The sequence below is a fragment of the Ranitomeya variabilis genome, chromosome 6 (genome assembly GCF_051348905.1).
Source record: "Ranitomeya variabilis isolate aRanVar5 chromosome 6, aRanVar5.hap1, whole genome shotgun sequence".
In the NCBI taxonomy this organism is placed as follows: Eukaryota; Metazoa; Chordata; class Amphibia; order Anura; family Dendrobatidae; genus Ranitomeya; species Ranitomeya variabilis.
This window is the reverse complement of record NC_135237.1, coordinates 199,712,891-199,739,458: the sequence shown is the minus strand read 5'-3', so window position 1 is coordinate 199,739,458 and position 26,568 is coordinate 199,712,891. Positions and strand designations below refer to the sequence as shown.

The following is a 26,568-nucleotide window of genomic DNA, read 5'->3' as shown; positions in this document are numbered from 1 at the left end:
TTGCAGTAACCCCGTGACACCAAGATTACATAGCAAAAACCTGGTGTTGGATTCCCTTTAAGAATAGTACAGCATTTGCTTGTAGAAACATACAATGTGTATATGTTTATGTAATCATATATTGCAGTTCGGTAAAAGAGTAAGGACATTTATTTTTTTTTTTTTTTTAAATACTACCCCAAAAAGACCTTACCTTGGATAGGAGAATCACTTAAAACCTTAGAAAAATCAGGGAGCACATTGGGAAATGGAATGCTGATTGTACTGCCACTGTGCGGACTTGAAAATCCACTGGAAGACGGAGAGACTGAGCCAAACGAACGCTCTCCTTCAGAAATTCTTTTTTTCTCAGGAAGAGGTGGCTGTGAATGGAGATTTTTTACTACATGTTGTAAGACTGGACTTCCTAGGTTTTGGGAGTTATGGCTGTCCAATGAGAGCTCTGTTCTTGTGGTTTTTGGAGAACCGTTTGTACTTGAGAGAAATGATACCTGTTTTTCATCCAATTGAGGATTATTGCTGACAATAGTATGACTGTCGAAGTTCAAAAAAGCTTGGGCACTTCTGGTGGCAGAGTGCTCTTGGGGATCAGTGTGTCCTGAAGCACTTAATGTAAGAACCTGATGCCCAGGGGAAGAGTCCGGGGTCAGTATTGATCTCTCTGAGCTCAGGAACTCTGATGATTGCAAGTCACTTACTAGTGACCTATTTCTGTTCTTCAATGAAGACTGGTAAGAGAGTACTGACTTTGATGCATTTTCCATCCATTGACTGTCAACTCCAGAAATGCCACTAAAAGAAAAAAAAAAAGACTGAATATTCTAAAACAAATGATAAAACAATGTTGCTAATGTACAACTTCCATACATGTAGCCAGTATATAGGACAACCCTGCTATCCAAAAGTCAATCTTCTGAAATTAAGGAATTGTGTAATTATGTGATAGGGTGGTTTCTGCAATTAGCATGTCCATGAATTGCTCCACACCATAGACATTGCTGAGATGGACCCTACCAAAATCAAAATAATTAGCAAAAGAGAAAAAAAATCAGACCTCCATTTTGTATAGCTTATATTATTTGTAGCACATGATGTATAATAAAACACACCTTTCTTCTCTGGCGGCAGGAGATGCGGTCCTTTGTACTGAAGATCTTTCTAATTCAGTCATGAAGAACACAGAGTTTGCATCAATGGGATTCTCAGAAGGGAGGATTCTCTGCTTGAGGCCTTCACTGTAATTCATGCCTAAAGCAAGCACAAAGCTCCTAAGAGATGCAGAAGCCACGTACAAGAAATATACACATTTACGGTACACAAAATACACTGGGACTTTTTCTGAGGCAGTCACCTAAAATTGAAGTAAAAATGGTCTTCGGGAAGGGTGGTCTTCACAAAAAAATGGATCAATAAAACTTAGCCAATACAGAAAATGAATTGAAAGTCCAGCACAAAAAAATGTAGAAAAGGGGCGGCTGACTTTTGGAGAATTATCACAGTACTATATGTAAAGAGGTCCTGTCAGCAAGTCCAAAGTGGCCAGCTTTTACGCTCACTTCCAGAGTGTTCCAGAGTATTTCTATTTCTTATTTTTCTAAATCCACACTATGATTCCAGAATTATGGGCCTTTTTATTTGGTGGTGATTTTGATGGTCTTTTCAAGGGGTGTTGATCACAGGGTTGTCTGGGTTTTTTTTTTTTTTTTTTTTTACAGAGCAGCCTACAGACATACTCCAGAGAATCCTGTGAGACTTGCCCCCTTGCACAGAGCATGGGAATTAGAACTAAATATCAAGGCCCATATCTCTGCAACCATATGGCGAATTTACAACAAAAATGGGTTAGTCAAGGGAAGAGCAGGAATATAATAAGGCCAAAATCTGCACAATTTTAACTTGGTGAAAGGTCCTCTTACAGTTTCATTCATCTCAATGAGAACAGTGCAATACTCTGCACTGCTGCAAATAAATGGACAGCAAAATGTAAAACAAGAGGCTACTGCTTGCACAAGCGCTGACGCCTGTTCTGACAGCTGACCAGAAGGGGCCCCCTATAGTCAGCCTCCACCTATGTAATAATAATGGCCATTAATAGCCTCATACTGTAGGCCATCAATAATCCTGAACAACCCCTTTAAGGCTCCCAACAAACATTGGCATAAAATACGACAATCTAGACGACAATTTAATGAGTGTATGGAGGCTACAAGGCTCTTTCCCAACAGATGATGTCGAGGGAGGAAATGATTGGGCTCATTGAATTTCAGAGTCCAGTTCCTTTGTTTTCTCTGGAGATAAGCGGACAGCAAAAGATGCCCGGAAGCGGCTTTGCCCTCATTCTATGCAGAAAACAAGTTCGCTGCAGCAAATCGAGTATGCATTTGTTTTGAGATGTCGGATGAGACCGCTTTCTGTCAAATGAGTATTCAACGGAGACCGATCTGACATGCATGATCCACATAAGTGGAGACATTTGTGAGACAGGCACTGCTATACCATGCTAATGAGAACACTGGACTGTAAATATACATAGACCAGAATTGGATATCTTGGCACACTAAATACAAATAAGCATGTGCAATTAGCATCATTCCAATCACTTTTCTCCCCCATCACCCGATGTACATGCACATACTTAGAGGCCACTCAAAGCAAGAACATTCTCCGTTATACAGTCACATTCCACAGATTCCAGGTGCTCTGCTGCTTAGGAACTTAACACTCCTTACCTGACATAATGGGGCACTACCATCATATTAATTTGTGATCATAAAGAAAGATCTTAAAGCAATATGCGATAATCTATACTACTAGACTTTCTCAGCTGTCTCCCTTACTCCCATAAACATTGAATTGGAGCTGCTGCGTTCATGCATAGAAAAATGATTACATTTAGAAATCCTATTCACTGAATCATGCGCCAAATATTTTTGCACATTAATGAGTAACCCCCATGAATCCCTTTACATCTGCAGGGTTCTGTATTCTAATCTATCATATTACAGGAATATATGTTCCCTTCCTTGCATGTTGTTCCAGGTCGTATAGCCACATGAAGGAAAAGGACAATCTTTCAACATGGACATTTTTCACAAAAACACAAACGTAACATTTAGATGACAAACAACATAACTTCCGAAATCTTAGACTAGTGGCAATCAACATGCTTTTTCCGTCAACAATGGAGATTCATATTTATTATTAAAGATAATCTCTAAAGTAAAGGTATGGCCATAATTGTGCTATTACACTGATTAAAATGACATCTTTGTTGAAGGAATGCAATAAGAAGGTTTTTTGCAATCATGGTTTTAAGTTTTCTTCTTCCGATGCCTTCTGTGCGTCAGGGCATGCCTGGGGGGGTTGGGTCTTCTTCTGGCCCCTCTGCCTGCCTCCTGTGCTTTTACAGGTCACTGATTACTCAATGACCGGTCTCCGTTTTAACATTTTGCGCCGCTATCATTGACAGTGTCAGATTTAATTTTTAACTTGGTGAAAGGTCCGCTTTATGTTATGTTTTTCAGATCTCGATCTGCACAAGCGTCAGCTCCATTTTATTGAAGACCAGAAGTGGAATCTTATACTGCGCACACGCCTCCCAACCAAAGGCGGCAGCGGTGGTGCAAAATTTCAAAATGGTGGCAGGTCAGTGAATAATTAGTGACCTGTAGAAACACAGGAGGCAGGCAGAGGGGCCAAAGTAGAAGAAGACCATCCTGATGTTCCATTTAAATCCAACATGTTATCAACCTGCATGTAAAGCAGATATGAAACTTTCCATGTCAGCTCTCACAAGTGTGAAAACATGTACCCTGCTAAAAATACTATAATCTAAACTACCGATTATAATTTAGAACCTTTGTTAACCAAATGAAACTTATTTCTAAATATTAAATCCTTATTAAATGGATAAAGAGTGAAAAACGTTATTACTAAATCTCTAACCAAGCTGGAAAATTCTGTCAAATATTTTTTACTTTTTAAGGAACACTCTACGCAAAATTAATTTACTGTATTATGCTTAGAACAGAGTATGAGGAGTGGTGTCATACAGATCTTCTCTCTTTGGTGTCAGTTTAATCAGAGTGACATACATGATACTCTATACTAGGCTTTTTAATTTTATAAATCAAACAATAGTAATTAATAGTACGTAGTACAAGCAAAGATAAGACACTTTGTAATATACCTTAAGGAAAAATACCACTTTCTTCAATTACCAGGCACCTCTTTCCTTTATACAGTAACAACAAATTGTCAGCTCATTGAAAGTTATAGTTCTAAATATAACAAATCACTGTTAGCATGGTTTACATTCAATAAAGTGATTTTAGTAATTTACATGATGTATTTGTTGCTTGACATTAAGTATCAGACACCTGTCAACACCAAATCTCCAAACGAGACTGAAAGAAGCAGGCCTTAGTGGATGAATTGCTGCAAAGAAGTCACTCCTTGAGGACCAAAACAAGAAGAAACCTTTTTTGGCCTAGCAACACAAGGACTGGACATCAGATCAGTGGAAATCTGTATTGTGGTCTGATCAGTCAAAATGTGAGATTTTTAGTACCAACTGCCATGTCTTAGCTAACAGCAAAAATGGTGAGTGCAAAGTCTCTACATTCGTGGTGCCCCTGTGAAGCATGAAGAGGGACTTGTTATTATGGTTTGCTAGACATGGTTGTTGATTCAGTCCAATTTCAAGGCAAATTTACCTAGCATGGCTACAGCAGCATTCTGCAGAGATATGCAATCCCATATGTCATGCAAGTGCTATATTACCAAGGAGAAGGATTAAGTGCTGCTTACGATGGCAGGGCCTCCACAACTACCCAACCTAAACCCAATTGAGATAATTTGGGATGGATTTGACCACAGTGAATGCGACATAACAAACAAATGGTCAGCACATCTTGGAACTCCTGCAAGACTGTTGGAAAGCAATTCCAGGTGACTACCAAATGAAGATGCTAGAGAACATGCTTGAGAAGGTGTAAAGCTGACACCAGTGTACAAGGGGGTACTTTGAGGAATCTAAGGTTTGACATATAGTTTGTTTTGCTTCAATATGTGTTTTTCCATAGTTTTCATGTTCTCAGTATGAATCTAAAACATGACCTCCCAATAAGAACAAGGAGAACCATTGCACGAACAGGTGTGTCCAAACATTTGACTCTATATATCTAATATATAATTGCCTAGAATACTACTTCCTGCAATTTGTGCCAACTTCCGTGGCTTTGTCCGGAGCTATTGTCCAGAGCTATTGTCCGGAGCTAAGTGACGTCACCAGTGTCCTACACCCAGGCAGAGCACAGGGGCCCCAGGCAGCATATGGGGCCCTAGGCAGAGCACAGTGGCCCCAGGCAGAGCACAGGGGCCCCAGGCAGCATATGGGGCCCCAGGCAGAGCACAGTGGTCCCAGGCAGAGCACAGGGGCCCCAGGCAGCCTATGGGGCCCCAGGCAGAGCACAGTGGCCCCAGGCAGAGCACAGGGGCCCCAGGCAGCATATGGGGCCCCAGGCAGAGCACAGGGGCCCCAGGCAGCATATGGGGCCCCAGGCAGAGCACAGGGGCCCCAGGCAGCATATGGGGCCCCAGGCAGAGCACAGGGGCCCCAGGCAGAGCACAGGGGCCCCAGGCAGCATATGGGGCCCCAGGCAGAGCACAGGGGCCCCAGGCAGAGCACAGGGGCCCCAGGCAGAACATGGGGCCCCAGGCAGAACATGGGGCCCCAGGCAGAGCACAGGGGCCCCAGGCAGCATATGGGGCCCCAGGCAGAGCACAGGGGCCCCAGGCAGCATATGGGGCCCCAGGCAGAGCACAGTGGCCCCAGGCAGCATATGGGGCCCAGGCAGAGCACAGTGGCCCCAGGCAGAGCACAGGGGCCCCAGGCAGCATATGGGGCCCCAGGCAGAGCACAGTGGTCCCAGGCAGAGCACAGGGGCCCCAGGCAGCTTATGGGGCCCCAGGCAGAGCACAGTGGCCCCAGGCAGAACATGGGGCCCCAGGCAGAGCACAGTGGCCCCAGGCAGAGCACAGGGGCCCCAGGCAGAGCACAGGGGCCCCAGGCAGAGCACAGGGGCCCCAGGCAGCATATGGGGCCCCAGGCAGAGCACAGGGGCCCCAGGCAGCATATGGGGCCCCAGGCAGAGCACAGTGGCCCCAGGCAGAGCACACACCAAATCGGAGGCCGAGGGGCCCCGCCAACCAAATCGGAGGCCGAGGGGCCCCGCCAACCAAATCGGAGGCCGAGGAGCCCCGCCCACCAAATCGAAGGCCGAGCGACCCCGCCCACCAAAGCGGAGGCCGAGGGGCCCGGCCCCGCCCACCAAAAGCGGAGGCCGAGGGGCCCCGCCCACCACATCGGAGGCCGAGGGTCCCCGCCCACCAAATCGGAGGCCGAGGGGCCCCGCCCACCAAATCGGAGGCCGAGGGGCCCCGCCCACCAAATCGGAGGCCGAGGGTCCCCGCCCACCAAATCGGAGGCCGAGTGTCCCCGCCCACCAAATCGGGGGCCGAGGGTCCCCGCCCACCAAATCGGAGGCCGGGGGTCCCCGCCCTCTAAATCGGAGGCCGAGGGGCCCCGCCCACCACATCGGAGGCCGAGGGTCCCCGCCCACCACATCGGAGGCCGAGGGTCCCCGCCCACCAAATCGGAGGCCGAGGGTCCCCGCCCACCAAATCGGAGGCCGAGGGTCCACACCATCCAAATCGGAGGCCGAGGGGCCCCGCCCACCAAATCGGAGGCCGACGGGCCCCACCCACCAAAGCGGAGGCCGAGGGTCCCCGCCCACCAAATCGGAGGCCGAGGGTCCCCGCCCACCAAATCGGAGGCCGAGGGTCCCCGCCCACCAAATCGGAGGCCGAGGGTCCCCGCCCACCAAATCGGAGGCCGAGGGTCCCCGCCCACCAAATCGGAGGCCGAGGGTCCCCGCCCACCAAATCGGAGGCCGAGGGTCCCCGCCCACCAAATCGGAGGCCGAGGGGCCCCGCCAACCAAATCGGAGGCCGAGGGTCTCCGCCCACCAAATCGGAGGACGAGGAGCCCCGCCCACCAAATCGGAGGCAGAGGGACCCCGCCCACCAAATCAGAGGCCGAGGGGCCCCGCCCACCAAAGCGGAGGCCGAGGGTCCCCGCCCACCAAATCGGAGGTCGAGGGTCTCCGCCCACCAAATCGGAGGCCGGGGGTCCCCGCCCACCAAATCGGAGGCCGGTCCCCGCCCACCAAATCGGAGGCCGAGGGTCCCCACCCACCAAATCGGAGGACGAGGGGCCCCACCAACCAAATCGGAGGCCGAGGAGCTCCGCCCACCAAAAGTAAGTGCGGCCCCAAAAGTAAGTGCGCCCCCGGGTGCAAAAGTAAGTGCGCCCCCGGGTGCAAAAGTAAGTGCGCCCCCGGGTGCAAAAGTAAGTGCGCCCCCGGGTGCAAAAGTAAGTGCGCCCCCGGGTGCAAAAGTAAGTGCGCCCCCGGGTGCAAAAGTAAGTGCGCCCCCGGGTGCAAAAGTAAGTGCGCCCCCGGGTGCAAAAGTAAGTGCGCCACCGGGTGCAAAAGTAAGTGCGCCCCCGGGTGTAAAAGTAAGTGCGCCCCCGGGTGCAAAAGTAAGTGCGCCCCCGGGTGCAAAAGTAAGTGCGCCCCCGGGTGCAAAAGTAAGTGCGCCCCCGGGTGCAAAAGTAAGTGCGCCCCCGGGTGCAAAAGTAAGTGCGCCCCCGGGTGCAAAAGTAAGTGCGCCCCCGGGTGCAAAAGTAAGTGCGCCCCCGGGTGCAAAAGTAAGTGCGCCCCCGGGTGCAAAAGTAAGCGCGCCCCCGGCCCCGGGTGCAAAAGTAAGCGCGCCCCCCAGTCCCGTGTGTGAAAAGTGCTGCTGTAAAGCTGGTAGCGCTGTTCAAGCACCATATATTTCCTTCAGGAAATGCCCATCTAATATATAATTGCCTAGAATACTACTTCCTGCAATTTGTGCCAAGAAAGAACATACCAATATACATAGTTATTGACACATATTATTTATTATTTACATTATTGTTCTTAAGCAAAGAACCGTTGTTGTGGCATTTGCCACAACACGCAAAGTTGTTGTCTGATGTCTTTCATCACTCCCCTCATAAGCATGTTCATGGATCCTGTGTAACTGTACCTTAAATAACAAGAATTGCCAAGAGCTGGTGAGTGCAGCCATTTTTTGTTCTTTCTTACTATTATTTATTAATTGTATTATTCTTACATTTGAATAAATAAAGTATATATGGATTCTAGACTCCCGATTCTTTAGAATCGGGCTGCCATCTAGTATATATATATATATATATATATATATATATATATATATATATATATATATACACATATAATTATTAAAAGGCAAAAACTAAGCTAATAGAAGCATTTCACAACATATATTAGCTTTGTTATACTGAGAATGTCTTTGTTGCCTATATTAACCAATCAGAGCTCAGATTAATTAACTGTAGCAAAATAGAAGCTGAGCTGTGATTGGTAGCTATTGGCAGCCTGATAAATCCCCAGCCAACAGGAAGCCCACCCCCTGGCAGTATATATTAGCTCACACATACACATAATAGACTGGTCATGTGACTGACAGCTGCCGTATTTCCTATATGGTACAATTGTTGCTCTTGTAGTTTGTCTGCTTATTAATCAGATTTTTATTTTTGAAGGATAATACCAGACTTCTGTGTGTTTTAGGGCGAGTTTCATGTGTCAAGTTGTGTGTGTTGAGTTGCGTGTGGCGACATGCGTGTAGCGACTTTTGTGAGATGAGTTTTGTGTGGCGACATGCGTGTAGCAACTTTTTGTGTGTCGAGTTGCATGTGACAGGTTAGTGTAGCAAGTTGTGTGCAGCAAGATTTGTGCGTGGCGAGTTTTATGTGTGGTGCGTTTTGAGTATGTGCAAGTTTTGTGTGAGGCAACTTTTGCATGTGTTGCAACTTTTGTACATGTGGCAATTTTTCTGTGTGTGCAAGTTTTGCATGAGGTGAGTTTTCCATGAGGTGAGTTTTGCACATGTGGCGAGTTTTGCGTGAGCCTAGTTTTGCGCGTGGCGAGTTTTGAGTGGTGACTTTTGTGTTTCGACTTTTATGTGGCGAGGTTGGTGTGTGTGTGGTGAAATGTGTGCTGAGGGTGGTATATGTGTTCAAGCACGTGGTAGTGTGTGGCGCATTTTGTGTGTGTGTTCATATCCGCGTGTGTGGTGAGTATCCCATGTCGGGGCCCCACCTTAGCAACTGTACGGTATATACTCTTTGGCGCCATCGCTCTCATTCTTTAAGTCCCCCTTGTTCACATCTGGCAGCTGTCAATTTTCCTCCAACACTTTTCCCTTCACTTTTTCCCCATTATGTAGATAGGGGCAAAATTGTTTGGTAAATTGGAACGCGCGGGGTTAAAATTTCACCTCACAACATAGCCTATGACGCTCTCGGGGTCCAGACGTGCGACTGTGCAAAATTTTGTGGCTGTAGCTGCGACGGTGCAGATGCCAATCCCGGACATACACACATACATACATACACACATTTAGCTTTATATATTAGATATACCTGTATGTAATCTCCTGTATATAGTATATACCTGTGTGTCATCTCACCTATATATAGTATATATCTGTGTCATCTCCTCCTATACATAGCATATACCTGTATGTCATCTCCTCCTGTATATACTATATACCTGTAGGTAATCTGTTTCTGTATATAGTATATACCTGTGTGTCATCTCCTCCTGTATATAGTATATACCTGTACGTCATCTCCTCCTGTATGTAGTATGTACCTGTATGTCATCTCCTCCTCTATATAGTATATACCTGTGTGTCATCTCTCCTGTATATAGTATATATCTGTGTGTCATCTCCTCCTGTATATGGTATATACCTGTGTGTCATCTCCCCTGTAAATAGTATATACCTGTGTGTCATCTCCTCCTGTATATACTTTATACCTGTGTGTCATCTCTCCTGTATATAGTATATGCCTGTGTGTCATCTCCCCTGTATATAGTATATACCTGTGTGTCATCTCTCCTGTATATAGTATATATCTGTGTGTCATCTCCTCCTGTATATAGTATATACCTGTGTGTCATCTCCTCCTGTATATAGTATATACCTGTATGTCATCTCCTCCTGTATATAGTATATATCTGTATGTCATCTCCTCCTGTATTAGACCTCGTTCACACTCGAGTTTTCCATGTGGCGAGTTTTGCACGTGTGGCGAGTTTTGCATGTGGAGAGTTTTGCGCGTGGCGAGTTTTGAGCGGCGACTTTTGTGTTTCGACTTTGATGTGGCGAGGTTGGTGTATGTGTGGGGAAATGTGCGCTGACGGTGGTATATGTGTTCGAGCACGTGGTAGCGTGTGGCGCATTTTGTGTGTGTGTTCATATCCCCGTGGTGGTGTGGTGATTATCCCATGTTGGGGCCCCACCTTAGCAACTGTACAGTATATACTCTTTGGCGCCATCGCTCTCATTCTTTAAGTCCCCCTTGTTCACATCTGGCAGCTGTTAATTTGCCTCCAACACTTTTCCTTTCATTTTTTCCCCATTATGTAGATAGGGGCAAAATTGTTTGGTGAATTGGAAAGCGCGGGGTTAAAATTTCACCTCACAACATAGCTTTGACGCTCTCGGAGTCCAGACGTGTGACTGTGCAAAATTTTGTGGCTGTAGCTGTGACAGTTCAGATGCCAATCCCGGACATACACACACACATACATACATACATACACACATTCAGCTTTATATATGATATATATATTATATATATATATATATATATATATATATATATATATATATATTCATTTAAACCTCAAACTAATGGTACAGGAGCTTAATGCTAATTAAATCCATACTTTAAGGGTATCTTTCCACGTTCAGGATATGGCAGCGCTTTGAACGCTGCACATGTCCGCTCCATCCAAAGTGCTGCCGGCTTTTGTACGCGCGGTGATTCCGCATGTGTTCACTGAATAATGCAAAATCACCGCATGCTATACATTGGACTGTGATATTAATCTTGTGGAGACTGAGCACCTCTGCAAGATAAATTGACATGCTACGGTTTGGAAAGACGAACCGCATGTCCGGCTACGCAGGGTTGCTGCAACATTATTATGCTTCTTTTTCTAGACTTTTTTTTACATCTATGTGACAGAAGTGCAAACACTCAAACCTACCAAAGGTAACTTTCCTTTATAGTCCTGATTGCTGTTTTCTGGTTATAGAAATCTAAAAGATTAAGGCCCCTATTCACTAAAGGTACCTTCACACTAAACGATATCGTTAGCGATCCGTGACGTTGCAGCGTCCTGGATAGCGATATCGTTGTGTTTGACAGGCAGCATCGATCAGGATCCTCCTGTGACATCGTTGGTCGGAGAAGAAAGTCCAGAACTTTATTTCGTCGCTGGATCTCCCGTAGACATCGCTGGATCGGTGTGTGTGACACCGATCCAGCGATGTATTCACTGGTAACCAGGGTAAACATCGGGTTACTAAGCGCAGGGCCGCGCTTAGTAACCCGATGTTTACCCTGGTTACCAGCGTAAACGTAAAAAAAACCAACACATACTCACATTCCGGTGCCCGGCGTCCGCTTCCCTGCACTCCTCCTGCATCCTGTGTAAGTGCCGGCTGTAAAGCAGAGCGGTGACGTCACCGCTGTGCTCTGTGGGAGATGCCGGAGATGTTCGGCGCTGACACAGGATGCAGGAGGAGTGCAGGGAAGCGGACGCCGGGCACCGGAATGGGAGTATGTTTTTTTTTTTTTTACATTTACGCTGGTAACCAGGGTAAACATCGGGTTACTAAGCGCGGCCCTGCGCTTAGTAACCCGATGTTTACCCTGGTTACCAGGGGACTTCGACATCGTTGGTCGCTGGAGAGCTGTCTGTGTGACAGCTCTCCAGCGACCACACAGCGACTAAACAGCGACGCTGCAGCGATCGGCATCGTTGTCTGTATCGCTGCAGCGTCGCTTAGTGTGAAGGTACCTTAAGACCAGAGAATTTATCATGCCGGTCTTCATATGGGGCTGTGGTGGAGTCAGACACTCCTGATTCATGAAGAGGTCAGATGCTCCTGATTTATGAAGAGGTGCATGTCTCCAAACGACTCGCCAAAAATTTTACTTCAGTCTCTGTCTCTGACTGGAGTGAGATTTCTGGAGTAGAGAACGGCACAGCTCTTCATTAATGAGACGAGAGTCAAGATGAGAATTACACCAAGATTTTGCGATTTTTCAAAGCAATTGCTTTGATGAATTGTTGCCTAGATCTGCACATAAGACTTAATGCTTACACAAACAGAAAATCAGCTGCACTGGTAAGTTTCTCTGTATCTATGGCTGTATATTATTGCTATATAGGTCACATGAATGACAGTGATTAAAGAGGCTGTCAACTACTGTTTTACATTGATAACCTATCCATAGAATAGGTCATCAATGTCTGATCAGTGGGGGTCCGACACTTGGCACCACAGCCTATCGGCTGTTATCGGTGTATACTAAAGGCAGGAAGTCGAGCCGAGCTGCTCCATCTATTTGTAGTGGCCGCCTCAGGGTATTATAGATCCACCTTCTATTGATTTGAAGAGGAGGCAGATGTGCAGTACCAATCCCCAGACACTACCAGTAGATGGAGCAGCTCTGCAAATGAGTACTTCCTGCCGGTCGCCGCTGTCGACACTGGTAACAGCTGGTGTCGGAGCCCGACCGATCAGACACTGGTGACCTATCCTAAGGATAGGTCATCAATATAAAAGTAGTGGGCAACCTCTTTAAGTAACACACAAATGTTATTATTCAGCACAAGAAAAGTCATGTCTCTAGTTACTTTTTGTTCAACTGTTGTTTGTAGGTGATCTTATTCTAAGTGAAAACAAAACTAAGGACGTCTTGAAGAAGTCAAGTTAAAAACGCAAACCTGCGAGATCCTACTGTCACGGGAGTACTGGGTAGACTAAGGCTGGTTACCCGGGCCCCTGCGATATCCCTCAGGCTAGTGAAACTCTGTCTGTCCCTTTCCCAGAAGTTACACTAAAGGTGTGCATGCCTGGGCCGCCAGGCCTGACCCTGTCTCCTGTTTCAGCCCTAAGCTGAAACTACCACCCGCCACCCAGTGAAGAGACCACACACCAATCCCCACAGAAAGCACAGACAGGGAAAACTGAAAAACGCACCACGCCGCAGACACACAGGAATACACTATAATGTGCACAGGGCAAAACAAATACAAAAATAGGAAGGAGGAATATGACAAGGGATAATACACCACCAGATACGATATTCCTACAACAAGACCAGTACTCCAGACCGGAATCACTAGGCACAAAGCACAAGCTATATTCGGCGACACCCATAGTCCAGTACGACTAAAGGCCGTGGGCGTGACCCAGCCTCCAACCAAATTACCAGCTAGATTAACCCCGAGCAAGCTGGATAGTCTAGCCGACGCCACTGAGCGTGTAGTGGACGTATGTGGAATTACCGCTGTCTGTCGGACGCCCTAGTGTGAACAGCGTCGGACATGACAGTACCCCGCCTTCTACGAGGGACCCCAGGGCCCTCACGACTTATAGGACCCAGCTTGTCCGGATGGCGGCAGTGAAACATACTGACCAGCCGGTCCGCACGTATGTCCGAGGCTGGTACCCAGGACCTCTCTTCCGGCTTATAACCACGCCAATGTACCAGGTACTGAAATGTGCGGCGCACTACTCGAGAGTCAACCACCTTGGAGACAAACTCCAAATTGCCATCCACCAAGACTGGAGGTGGCATAGGCGCTGTGTCCACAGAACCCACCACCTTTTTTAATAAAGATCTGTGGAACACGTTGTGTATTTTATATACCGTAGGGAGCGCCAAACGATAGGCTACCGGGTTAATGATGGCGGCAACCCTAAATGGACCAATAAATCTCGGACCCAATTTCAAGGATGGAATCTTGAGTTTTATGTTTTTTGTGGACAACCACACCCAGTCACCCACACTCAGGTCCGGACCTGTCACAAGTTTACTGTCAGCCACTCGTTTGTACCTAGCACCTACGCTTAGCAAGCGCTGTTTCACTCTCCTCCACACGGATGCCAGTTGTGCTCCTAACTGGTCCTCCTCCGGGACGCCAGTAGAACCGCCCTGACGCAGAGTACAATACTGAGGATGGAGCCCGTAAACACAAAAGAACGGGGACTCCCCAGACGATTCCTGACAGTAATTTTTTATAGCAAACTCAGCCAAATGAAGGAACGTCGACAACTCCTCCTGATTGTCAGAAACAAAACAGCGTAAGTACTGCTCCAAATTCTGGTTCATACACTTGGTCTGACCATTTGACTGAGGATGAAACGCAGAAGAATGCGACAACTTGATCCCCAGCCGTGAGCAAAAAGCTTTCCAAAATTTTGCCACAAACTGAGTACCCCTATCAGACACAATGTCAGACGGGACCCCGTGAAGTCTGACCACCTCCTGCACAAATACCTGAGCCAGAGTCTTAGCGTTAGGCAACAAAGGCAAAGACACAAAATGCGACATCTTCGAGAACCGATCAACAACCACCAAGATGACCGTGTTCCCAGCAGAGGAGGGCAAATCTGTGATAAAATCCATGGAAATCTCCGTCCATGGCCTACTGGGTACCCCGAGAGGATGTAGTGTGCCAGCAGGAAGAGAGCGGGACGTCTTAGCCCTAGCGCACGTGGTACATGCTGATACGTACGAGACCACGTCCTGTCGGATCTTGGGCCACCAAAACCGACGCGACACCAACTCCAAGGTACCCCTAACCCCTGGATGGCCAGCCAGGACAGCATCATGATGCTCACCCAACACCTTTAGGCGAAGATGGAGCGGTACAAACGATTTATTAATGGGAAGCCCTGGTGGTACCTGGTGGTACCAATCTCAGCCTCAACTTCGGTCGAGAGAGCCGAGACCACTACACCCTTTTGGAGGATGGGTACCGGATCTTCCAGAGGTTCTCCCCCCGGAAAACACCTGGACAAAGCATCCGCCTTAGTGTTCTTAGACCCAGGTCGGTACGTAACAAAAAAGTTGAACCGTGTGAAAAACAATGCCCAGAGAGCCTGCCTGGGGGACAGACGCTTGGCTGACTCCAAATACAGCAGATTTTTATGGTCTGTGATAACTGTAACCTGATGTACCGACCCCTCCAAAAAGTGTCGCCATTCCTCAAAAGCCAACTTGATAGCCAACAACTCCCTGTTGCCGATAACGTAATTACGTTCGGCAGATGACAGCTTCTTGGAAAAGAAGGCGCAAGGACGCAACTCGCCCAAGGATGAGCCTTGTGACAGCACCGCCCCACTCCAACCTCAGACGCATCAACTTCCACGGTAAATGGTTTTGATACGTCCGGTTGCACCAGAATGGGGGCAGATGCAAAACTGTTCTTCAGAAATTCAAATGCGCGCACAGCAGCCTGAGGCCAGGCGGAGAAATTGGTACCCTTTTTCGTCATGTCAGTAAGCGGTTTAGCAATGGTAGAAAAATCCTTGATAAACTTTCTATAATAGTTGGAAAACCCAAGGAACCGCTGGAGTGTTTTTAGGTTATCAGGCCGTTCCCAATGCAGCACCGCTTGCACCTTAGCGGCGTCCATTTTAAACCCTGAAGCAGACACAATATAACCCAAGAAAGGCAACTCCTGAACCGAAAATACACATTTCTCAAGTTTAGCATAGAGCTTATTTTCCCTGAGTAGCTGTAACACCTGCCTCACATGCCCTAAATGAGTATCACGGTCGCATGAATAAATGAGAATGTCATCTAGGTACACAATAACGAATTTCCCCAGAACATGCAAGAATAAATCATTTATGAAATGTTGAAAAACTGCAGGCGCGTTTGTCAACCCAAATGGCATCACCAAATTTTCAAAATAACCCTCAGGAGTATTAAAAGCCGTCTTCCACTCATCACCTTGTCGGACTCTTATGAGCTTGTACGCCCCCCTGAGGTCAAGCTTGGAAAACCACTTAGCACCAGCCACCTGGTTGAACAAATCAGGTATCAGTGGCATAGGGTATGGATCACGAACCGTAATCTGGTTTAACTCCCTGAAATCCAGACACGGGCGTAGTCCGCCATCTTTCTTTTTAATGAAGAAGAACCCCGCTGCCACCGTCGAAGACGAAGGCCTGATGTGCCCTTTGCTCAGACTCTCAGCAATGTAGTCTTAACGCTGGCCTCTCAGGACCAGAGATATTGAACATCCTAGCTTTCGGCAATTTGGCCCCTGGTTTAAACCTAATAGTACAGTCATAGGGCCGATGTGGTGGCAATTCTGAGCAACCCTTCTCTGAGAACACATCCGCAAAATCCAGCAGTGACTCAGGAATGCTTGGAGTCACAGCGGACACACATGTGGCCAGGCAATTCTCCTGGCAAAATCCGCTCCACTGAATTATGTCCTGAGTTTTCCAGTCAATAATAATAATCCAGTTTTTCCAGTTGTGCATAGATAACCATGGAAAACCCAGAACCATTTGTGCAAGAAGATTACTGAGCACCCTACATGTAACCTGCTCAGAATGTAGGACCCCAATGTGGAGTTTCACTTCAGCCACAAACTCAGTAATCTCCCCCTGTGGGAGAGGGGTAGCATTGACGGTGACCACCCGGATAGGATGAGGCAATTTTTCGACCATGGACCCGGCCGTGCGTGCAAATTCCTCATCAATGAGATTAGTGGTCGAACCACTATCCACAAAAACAGTGATTGGCAGCTCTCTGCCAGCGACCATAACTCTGGCAGGGAGCATACATTGAGAGACCACCATGGAGGATATGCATAAGCTCAGATTGGCCTCCTCCACACCCTCTGAGCTTAGTAGTTTTCTGCCGTTGCGCTTTTCTTAGAAAACAGAGGACAAGCATTTACATAATGCCCCTTTTTACCACAGCAATAACAGGCTCCCTGCTTCCTGAGCGAGGGGGCTTGCTGACATGACACCCCTGCGATTTGCATAGGCTCCGTGGGCTCACCTGCAGCAACCTCACGTGCACCTACGAGCGCCCCCTGACGCAAACGGCGATCAATGCGGACAACAAGACTCATGGCAGACTCTAGAGAAGCAGGAGTCTCATACATCAGAAGGGCTTGTTTAACCCTTCTCGAAACCCCATATACAAACTGACTCCGCAGCGCCGGATCATTCCATTGTGTGTCCACCGCCCAACGGCGAAATTCAGAACAGTAATCCTCCGCCATTCGCTCCCCCTGGCGGAGAGCACGTATTTTAGATTCTGCTAGAGCCAATCTGTCAGGATCATCATATGTGAGTCCAAGAGCAGAAAAAAACTGTCCACTGAGTTAAATGCAGCTGAATCAGAAGGTAATGAAAACGCCCATGCTTGGGGGTCTCCATCAGTAATGACAAAACCAAGTCCACACGCTGAGCCTCATTACCTGAGGAAAGCGGGCGCATATGAAAATATAATTTGCAAACTTCACGGAAAACAACAAATTTACTGCGTTCCCCAGCAAACCTCTCAGGTAAAGGGATTTTTGGCTCTGCAACTCTACCTGCAGTTTCCACTTGCACATTAGACACCACAAGACCCTGTTGCTGAACTGCCCCCTTCAATTCAGTGACCTGTAAGGACAGCGCCTCCAACTGGCGGGTTATGGAAGTCATGGGATCCATGACATTAAAAAAACCCCACTTTTTTCTTTTTTTCTTTTTGGGCCGATTATAATGTCACGGGAGTACTGGGTAGACTAAGGCTGGTTACCCGGGCCCCTGCGATATCCCTCAGGCTAGGGAAACTCTGTCTGTCCCTTTCCCAGAAGTTACACTAAAGGTGTGCATGTCTGGGCCGCCAGGCCTGACCCTGTCTCCTGTTTCAGCCCTAAGCTGAAACCACCACCCGCCACCCAGTGAAGAGACCACACACCAATCCCCACAGAAAGCACAGACAGGGAAAACTAAAAAACGCACCACGCCGCAGACACACAGGAATACACTATAATGTGCACAGGGCAAAACAAATACAAAATAGGAAGGAGGAATATGACAAAGGATAATACACCACCAGATACGATATTCCTACAACAAGACCACCACTCCAGACCGGAATAACTAGGCACAAAGCACAAGCTATAATCGGCGACGCCCATAGTCCAGTACGACTATTTAAAGGCCGTGGGCGTGACGCAGCCTCCAACCAAATTACCAGCTAGATTAACCCCGAGCAAGCTGGATAAAGTCTAGCCGACGCCACTGAGCATGTAGTGGACGTATGTGGAATTACCGCTGTCTGTCGGACGCCCTAGTGTGAACAGCGTCCGACATGACACCTACTATATCGACTGTAGAAAAATATAGAAAATACATTGCTCTTTGAGCCCTATACTAATGTAATATTATATATATTCACACATACATACATCTATATACACCTCTCTATCTCTAGCTATAGATATATCTCTCTATCTATATACATACATTCACACATGGTATATGGTTATAGTTTCCTGATGTATTCTGCCAATTGATACTCACAATGATGGGGAAGTTATTGTTTGCTGAACAGTCAGGGCCAATGACAGTCCAGAAACATGGGTTGCCCACTTTTGGGCACATTTTTACTTAAATGCATGTATTTAGGGCTAAAAATCATTTTAGCAATTGGGTTTAATTATAAATATTGCACCATTTGCCCTCTATAGCTGCTTTGTTGCACTGTCTATTACTTGGCTGCACAATGAGTAAACTGAGTCAATGAGATGGTTGTGATGGTCTGACAGGAGAGCTACTAAGTCTTGTCTCTTTTTTCTGAGCTCCCATCAGCTGATTTATGACCACATCACAGTTGAATGTCCAGGGCAGCAAAGTGCCTGAAAAGCAAAACAATGCTTCAGAATCAACTACAAAAATGATTTTTTTAGCCCAAAATACATGCAAAAATGTGTAAGAATATGAACCCAAAAATGGACAACTCCTTTAACCCAACCCAATGGTGGCCACAGACACCTTTTTATATTTACAATAAAATGTTACCAGCACTATTTGTGGTTACATTTGTATGCAATATAGTGTATGGAGATCTGAATATTGTTATCTCATTTCACAAATACAGTTTTAGTCTCTAGCCAGTAATTCCTTGGACAGAGGTCATCTATAAAGCCTGCTGACTTTAGTGGGGACTACTCCTTTCTGGAATGCGGTCAGCTGTTAGGGCATCTCCTACAGTTGCCTGGGTGAAAGGACGTCTGGACTTCTGGCCCTCCCCACCACAAATAAAGTTTCTTTGTAGCAGCTGTTAAGCAGTGTCCTTCAGCTATGTGGCTTTTTGTTACAATACACTATTACATATGGATACGGTTTTGCTAGAAAATAAAAAGTCAAGTTCAAGAGTATTCCCCAGATAAAAACACAATTCAAGACAGCAATGTGCTAGATTATAAAATACACAGATACTAGAACTTTGTAAGGTTAAAATTTTTAACATCCACCAGCAAAATAAACCAATTCTGTCACCAGCAATTCTGCAACGTAGTCTTAGGGTACCGTCACATTAAGCGACGCTGCAGCGATAGCGACAGCAATGCCGATCGCTGCAGCGTCGCTGTGTGGTCGCTGGAGAGCTGTCACACAGACCGCTCTCCAGCGACCAGCGATGCCGAGGTCCGCGGGTAACCAGGGTAAACATCGGGTTGCTAAGCGCAGGGCCGCGCTTAGTAACCCGATGTTTACCCTGGTTACCAGCGTAAAAGTTAAAAAAACAAACAGTACATGCTCACCTGCGCGTCCCCCAGCCTCTGCATCCTGACGCTGACTGAGCTCCGGCCCTAACAGCACAGCGGTGACGTCACCGCTGTGCTTTCACTTTCAGTTTAGGGCCGGCGCTTTAGTGTCAGGAAGCAGAGGCTGGGGGACGCGCAGGTGAGTATGTACTGTTTGTTTTTTTAACTTTTACGCTGGTAACCAGGGTAAACATCGGGTTACTAAGCGCGGCCCTGCGCTTAGTAACCCGATGTTTACCCTGGTTACCAGTGTAAAATATCGCTGGTATCGTCGCTTTTGCTGTCAAACACGGCGATACACGGCGACCTAGCGACCAAATAATGTGCAGACCTTCTAGCAGCGACCAGCAATTTCACAGCGGGATCCAGATCGCTGCTGCGTGTCAAATACAGCGATATCGCCATCCAGGTCGCTGCAACGTCACGGATTGCTGGCGATATCGCCTAGTGTGACGGTACCTTTATATCCAACAATGGAGAGATTGATCAAATGTAAGAGCTTAGACAGATGAGATACTGTGAGGATCAAAGCAATACCTGGAGTCTACATGTCACTTTCGGAGTACGCTTAATACTTCACAATCAGCAGAGACATTTCATATCCATCAGAGCCTGCTTCATTGAAACAGTCCACAGACACACACATCCATCATAGACATTTCACATTCTGCAGGAATGCCATCAATCCCCAAGACAGCGTGTAGGAAGTGCAAGGACGTAAACCTACCAAAGGATGCAGACATTTCATGTGCAGATCAGCAAATGGGGACAAAACCAAAACAGACTTCCAGGAAAGAATTTAGCAAATCCGTTACTTTCCCTCAAGAATACAAGTCACAGGAGTCCTAAAGCTCAATAAGCGGCTGTGCAGGCAGAGAAGGCTCCTGCTGATGATCTGTTCCACTTCATAGTCCAGTTTCTTGGATTTCCTCCTCCCACTGACCGTTCAGAAACAAACATTCTAGCAAAGGATATTCATCTAATCAGCTATTAAAAGGGCGAGGGTAGTACAAGCTTCTCTGTAATAAAGTCAGAGTTAAGCCCAGCAGATACACCAGCCAGCCGGAAAAGAATTCAGCAATTGTGTAGAGCTGCTGTATGCGGTCATGGCCAGCCGGAGATCTCCCTACTCGCACTTTACCAGAACTCCGCCTCAATCCCTTTTTCTCATCTCAGTCTTGCTCCCCAACCAGCTCAGATACACACAGCACATTGTTTCTCATGCTCCCATTCCACATTTACCAATGCGCTGACTGAGCTGCGGGGCAAAGGCCACATCCTTCATCTGAATTCATAACACGATGGCAATATATATATATATATATATATATATATATATATATATATATATATATATATATATATATATATATATATATACACATGGTCTGGTCTGTTCTGCTGAGCACAGTGGGGCATTAACATAGAGGTGACACTGTCCTTATAATATGACATTATGCCAAAGCTTATCAAATATTGCTTACATTTCATCCTGACATATTGTTATACTGTCAGATAAAAAAAATAAATACAGTCAGATATTTAAAACACAAGGCGCTTTATGGCGTATAATGAAAATTTGTATACAGATACAATGTTCCCATTACAACTAATACAATCACAGCCCTATATCCATATGGTGAGCAGGTTATATAAGGTTTCTTACTAAGGCAATTACTTTTATTAGGACGGAGGGGGAAAGCAGCAAAAGAATAGAAAACCCGTGCCACAGCTGTCCACAGGTTATGTGTAGCATTGCAACTATGCCCCATTCATGTCAATGAAGGGGAACCTGAAGGGAGCCATGGTCTTTACACCTAGATAACCCCGTTAGTTAAAAAAAGAATGTATGCAGCTTGTTACAAAGGATAACTCCCATCATAAACAAGTAGTGGTCAACTTACTACATTGTGGGAGTTAAAGGCCATAGGGTAAGGGTCTTAGGGCCACATATGGCCTCTAGTTGCCCACCACTATAAATACATACTACATTTGTTGCAATTGTAACACACTATGAAAATATAAGGTTCAGCCATAAGTAACCCTGTTATAAAGCTGGCCGCTCTATAACATATCAATCCAATAGTATGGTCATGTTACTAAGCTGAACATTAGGATGCTTTACCAAGCTAATGCCACGTATCTTGTGAAATTTACAACTATAGATGCTTTAGTCAAAATAAAACCAGAAACGAGTCAGGGGCCATTATTTAAGTGGTTAACGTCCAGGAAAACACTTGGTGGTGTCTGACAATACATTTCCTCCATGGATTGTTCTTTTGTCAACTTTAGGGAAGCAAAGTAGCAAAAAGGATGTGCGGGGGAAATGGAGAGACTTCAGTTTGTAAGGCACAAATATATTTATAAGGTCCGTTAAGTGTATAGAACAAGGGAAAAGAAACCAAGCACCAGTACAAGCACAGAGCCTGGATTGAAAGGGTCAGGGTAATAAGTACATCTACCCTTAGGGTATGTGCACACGTTGCGGATTTCTTGCAGAAATTTCCTGAAGAAAACCGGAAATTTTCTGCAAGAAATCCGCATTTTTTTTTTTTGCGTTTTTTTTCCGTTTTTTTAGCATTCTGCAAGCGTAATTAGCTTGCAGAATGCTAAAGTTTTCCAAGCGATCTGTAGCATCGCTTGGAAAACTGACTGACAAGTTGGTCACACTTGTCAAACATACTGTTTGACAAGTGTGACCAACTTTTTACTATAGATGCAGCTTATGCCGCATCTATAGTAAAAGATAGAATGTTTAAAAATAATAAAAAAAAAAAAAAAATGCTTATACTCACCCAGACATCTCCTCACCGGCGTCCGTTCCTCTTCCTATAGCTGGTCTGTGCGCACAGGACCTTCCGTGACGTCACGGTCACGTGAGCGGTCACATGACCACGACCAATCACAGGACAGTGACGTCATCGGCAAGGTCCTTCAGCGTACATCAGCTACAGGAACCGAAGCGACAGCGTGCAGTGGAGGCGGGAAGACATCGAGGGTGAGTATAGGACTATTTTTTATTTTAATTCTTATTTTTTGACCACTTATATGGTGCCCAGTGCGTGGAGGAGAGTCTCCTCTCCTCCACCCTGGGTACCAACCGCACATAATCTGCTTACTTCCCGCATCGTGGGCACAGCCCCGTGCGGGAAGTAAGCAGATCAATGGACCCCTAGGTGTGCGGAATCCCCTGCAATTCCGCATTTTAATGAACATGTTGCTTTTTTTTCCGCGATGCGATTTTTTCGCGGAAAAAAAGGCTACATTTGCACAAAAAATGCGGAATACACTTAAAATAATAGGAGGCATATGTAAGCGTTTTTTTCGCGTTTTTATCACGTTTTTATAGCGAAAAAAACGCGAAAAATACTTAACGTGTGCACATGGCCTTATGTACAGAAGTAGCAATAAAGAGGGTGGCCCATTGCAATCACTAAATGCATTAAGGAAGGAAAACCCAATAGATAATGGAGTCATGCAGTAACTTATAGGGGAAATCGGAAGCCACTGGTAACAAAATGAGCGGACACTGACAGGAGAAAATAAATTGGAAGGCAAGATTACTTCTTGTATGTACTGATTGAGTAATGATCCACACACTACATCTCCCAGACACAACTTCCCAAGATGTGCAGCAGTGACATCATACCACTGGGCCATGGAACCGCTTATTAATACACATAGGCCAATCTGCGCTGTGTGAACATACTGTGTGCTGGGGGAATGTGTGCATATAGAGTTGAAAAAAGAAGTTTAAATACACTATATAAAAAGACACACATGCATGTTTTTATCAATATCTGACATGAAATCAGAATAAACCTTTCACGAGAGAGAAAGACACAGAGAGAGAGAGAGAGAGAGAGAGAGTGTGTGTTTTAAGGCATTTTTATTACTTACTGCAAAGTCAAAAGTTTACACACTAAGATTACTATGCCTTTAAACAATTCTGAATGATATGACGTCATGTGTTTGGAAACTTTTGAAAACATCTGAGTTAATTAGAGACATACCTGTGGATGTATTTTAATGTACACCTGAAACACACTGCTTCTTTGTGTAACATCATGGGAAAGTCTCAAAAAATAAGGCAAGATATCAGGAAGGGAATTGTGGACTTGCACAAGTCTAGCTGAAGGTGCCTCGTTCATCTGTGACAAACAATTATACGCAATTACAAACAAGATGGGAATGTCCAGCCATCATACCGCTCAGGAAGGAGATGGGTTCTGTGTCCCAGAGATGAATGTGCTTTGGTCCAAAATTTGCATATCAGCCCAAAGACAAAAGCAAAAGACCTTGTGAAGATGATGGCAGAAGCTGCTAAGATTGCGTCAATATCCATAGTGAAACGAGTACTGTATCAACATGGGCTGAAATGCCACTCTGCCAGGAAGAAGCCATTACTTCAAAAGAAACATAAAAAAGCCAGATTAATGTTTACAAATGCAAACGGGAACAAAAACCTTAAATTGTTGGACACATGTCCCGTGGTCTGATGAAACTAAAATTGAACTTTGGGGCATAATGACCATTGTTACGTTTGGAGGAAAAAGGGAATGCTTGGAAGCCGAAGAACACTATCCCCAAATGTGAAACACGGGGGTGGCAGCATCATGCTAAGCGGTTGTTTTGCTGCAGGAGGGACTGGGGCACTTCACAAAATAGATGGCATCATCACAAAAGAAGATTATGAGGCAATACTGTGCCAAATGGACAGTGATCTGAAGCATACTGCCAAAATGGTAACACAGTGGCTTAAGGATAGCAATGTCAATGTTTTGTGGTGGCCATCACAAAGCCCTGATCTCAATCCTATTGAAAATTTATGTGCAAAGCTGCAAAGGCAGGTGCGAGCAAGGCAACCTACAAATCTAAAATGTAGAGAATGTCCAGTGGATCGTGAAGGGTAAAAATTAACTTTTAATTCAAAATGTTAAAAAGCCATACAACTGATATCCAGCACATAGTACACACTGACCTTTTTTTTTCCTTTAACCTACAAATCTGGATCAGTTACACCAGTTTTGTCAGGAGGAATGGGCCCAAATTCCGACCAACTATTGTGAGAAGCTTGTGGAAGGATATCCCAAACGTTTGACCCAAGTCATTCAGTTTAAGGGCAATGGTACCAAATACTAATGAAATGTATGTAAACTTTTGACTTTGCAGTAAGTAATAAAAATGCCTTAAAACATTCACTCTCTCTCATTATTCTGGCACTTGGCAAATATTAATAATTATGGTAATCCTAAAACAGGAAAGGTTTATTCTGAATTAATGTCAGATATTGAGAAAAACATGCATGTGCGTCTTTTTATATAGTGTATGCAAACTTCTGGTTTCAACTATTTATGCAAACAGCTTACATGTGAACTGCTTCTTGTATTTTATTATTACACTCAGGATACTGAGCTTTTTATTCCTAAGATGTTATTTCTTGTAAAGTATTTGATGTGATTTTAATGTATGTGAAGCTACTGAAGACCGAGGTCCCATACACACATGAAATGGCAATGCACAGCTGCCAGGCTCACAATTAAACACATACCCATATTAGCCCATAGTTTCCCCTAGTTTTGAGTGTAAACCAGGTCCCAAAAAGTTAACAAGTATGCATCTATTTGGAAAGTTTAACAAAGTGTGTGGTAAACAACCTTTATGCAGATTTTTGGAACATAATTGCACCTGCTTTTAAAAAAAAAAAAAAAGTGTTGATTTCATTTCATGACCTTAAGACAGTCTAAAAGTGCATCAAAAGTATGAAAGGGGTTATTCAGGGCTTTGCGGCTTTTTTTTATTGTAGGGCTAAGTTACCAGCAGATAGTTGCTAACTACCTACTTGTTCTGCCCTGCAATGATCTCATCCAGCACAGAGCAGTTGTGGACCGCCCCCGCTGGCGATTCTCCTGCTTTCTGCGACATTCTTGTTGACAGAGCAGCTCCTTTTTTGCACTTCACTCTGTTGATGGAGCGTCACTCTACATCATGCTGATAGGCAGCAAGGTGTCAGTTGTCAAACTGTAGAAGTAGTCTGCCAATCAACATGATGTCGGCTTTAACGCCCCATCAACAGCGCACACTGAAAAAGAAAGAGAGGTCAGAGGAAGCGGGAGAAGAATCGCTGCCAATGCAAGAAATCATCACAGGGCAGAACAGCCAGGTGTTTAGCAACTACCTGCAGGGAAATTCTTAGCTCTAAAGGATAAAAAAAAAGTCCTTTATAACTCCTATAAGTGGCATGTGTTGTTAATACACTTGTAGTCACCTAATCCAATTCTCTTTTTTATTTATTTTTTTTTAGACTGGTGTAATAAATTTGCCCCACTGCACTTACAATTTTTGCATAGACAAAACTCTGAATATGCTGTATACTGCACTTAGTGGAGCGCCGCCAATAGATTTTTCGAGAGGGTTTAAACAAATTACCTTTCGTCAAGACATTTAAAGAAATATTAAACTTTTTAGTCCATGTGTCACCAGAACAAATTTCATTCCCTTAACACAAAAAAAAATTAAGTCAGAGGAAGCCCCTCCATGGCACACTTTGTAGTTCAGGGAGCTGTTCATCATTACAGGTACGGGTGTTCCTTAGCAGTATTACAGACAGACTAGAAAGGAATTTATCCAAGTGAAATTGAATGTTACAGGAATTGTATAAAAAAAAAAAATGTGGGATTCTCAAAAATACAGATTTTTTACCACTCACTGTGCATGTATTCAGCAAACTGGCAGGCAGCGGAGGCCACCTCATTGCTGAATTGCAGAGGGC

General features: G+C 45.4%; 1 protein-coding gene across 4 annotated transcripts in view; it reads right to left on the bottom strand.

Moving 5' to 3' along the window:
• Positions 1 to 26,568, bottom strand: part of TNS3 (tensin 3) — a 586,621-nt gene that overhangs the window by 75,238 nt on the left and 484,815 nt on the right. For all 4 annotated transcript variants that reach the window (XM_077269387.1, XM_077269390.1, XM_077269388.1 and 1 more), the window contains 2 exons: positions 1,110 to 1,248; positions 194 to 792 (listed from right to left, as the gene is read on the bottom strand). In XM_077269387.1, coding sequence (XP_077125502.1) covers positions 194 to 792; positions 1,110 to 1,248 — 738 coding nt within the window. The remainder of the gene's footprint in view (positions 1 to 193; positions 793 to 1,109; positions 1,249 to 26,568) is intronic.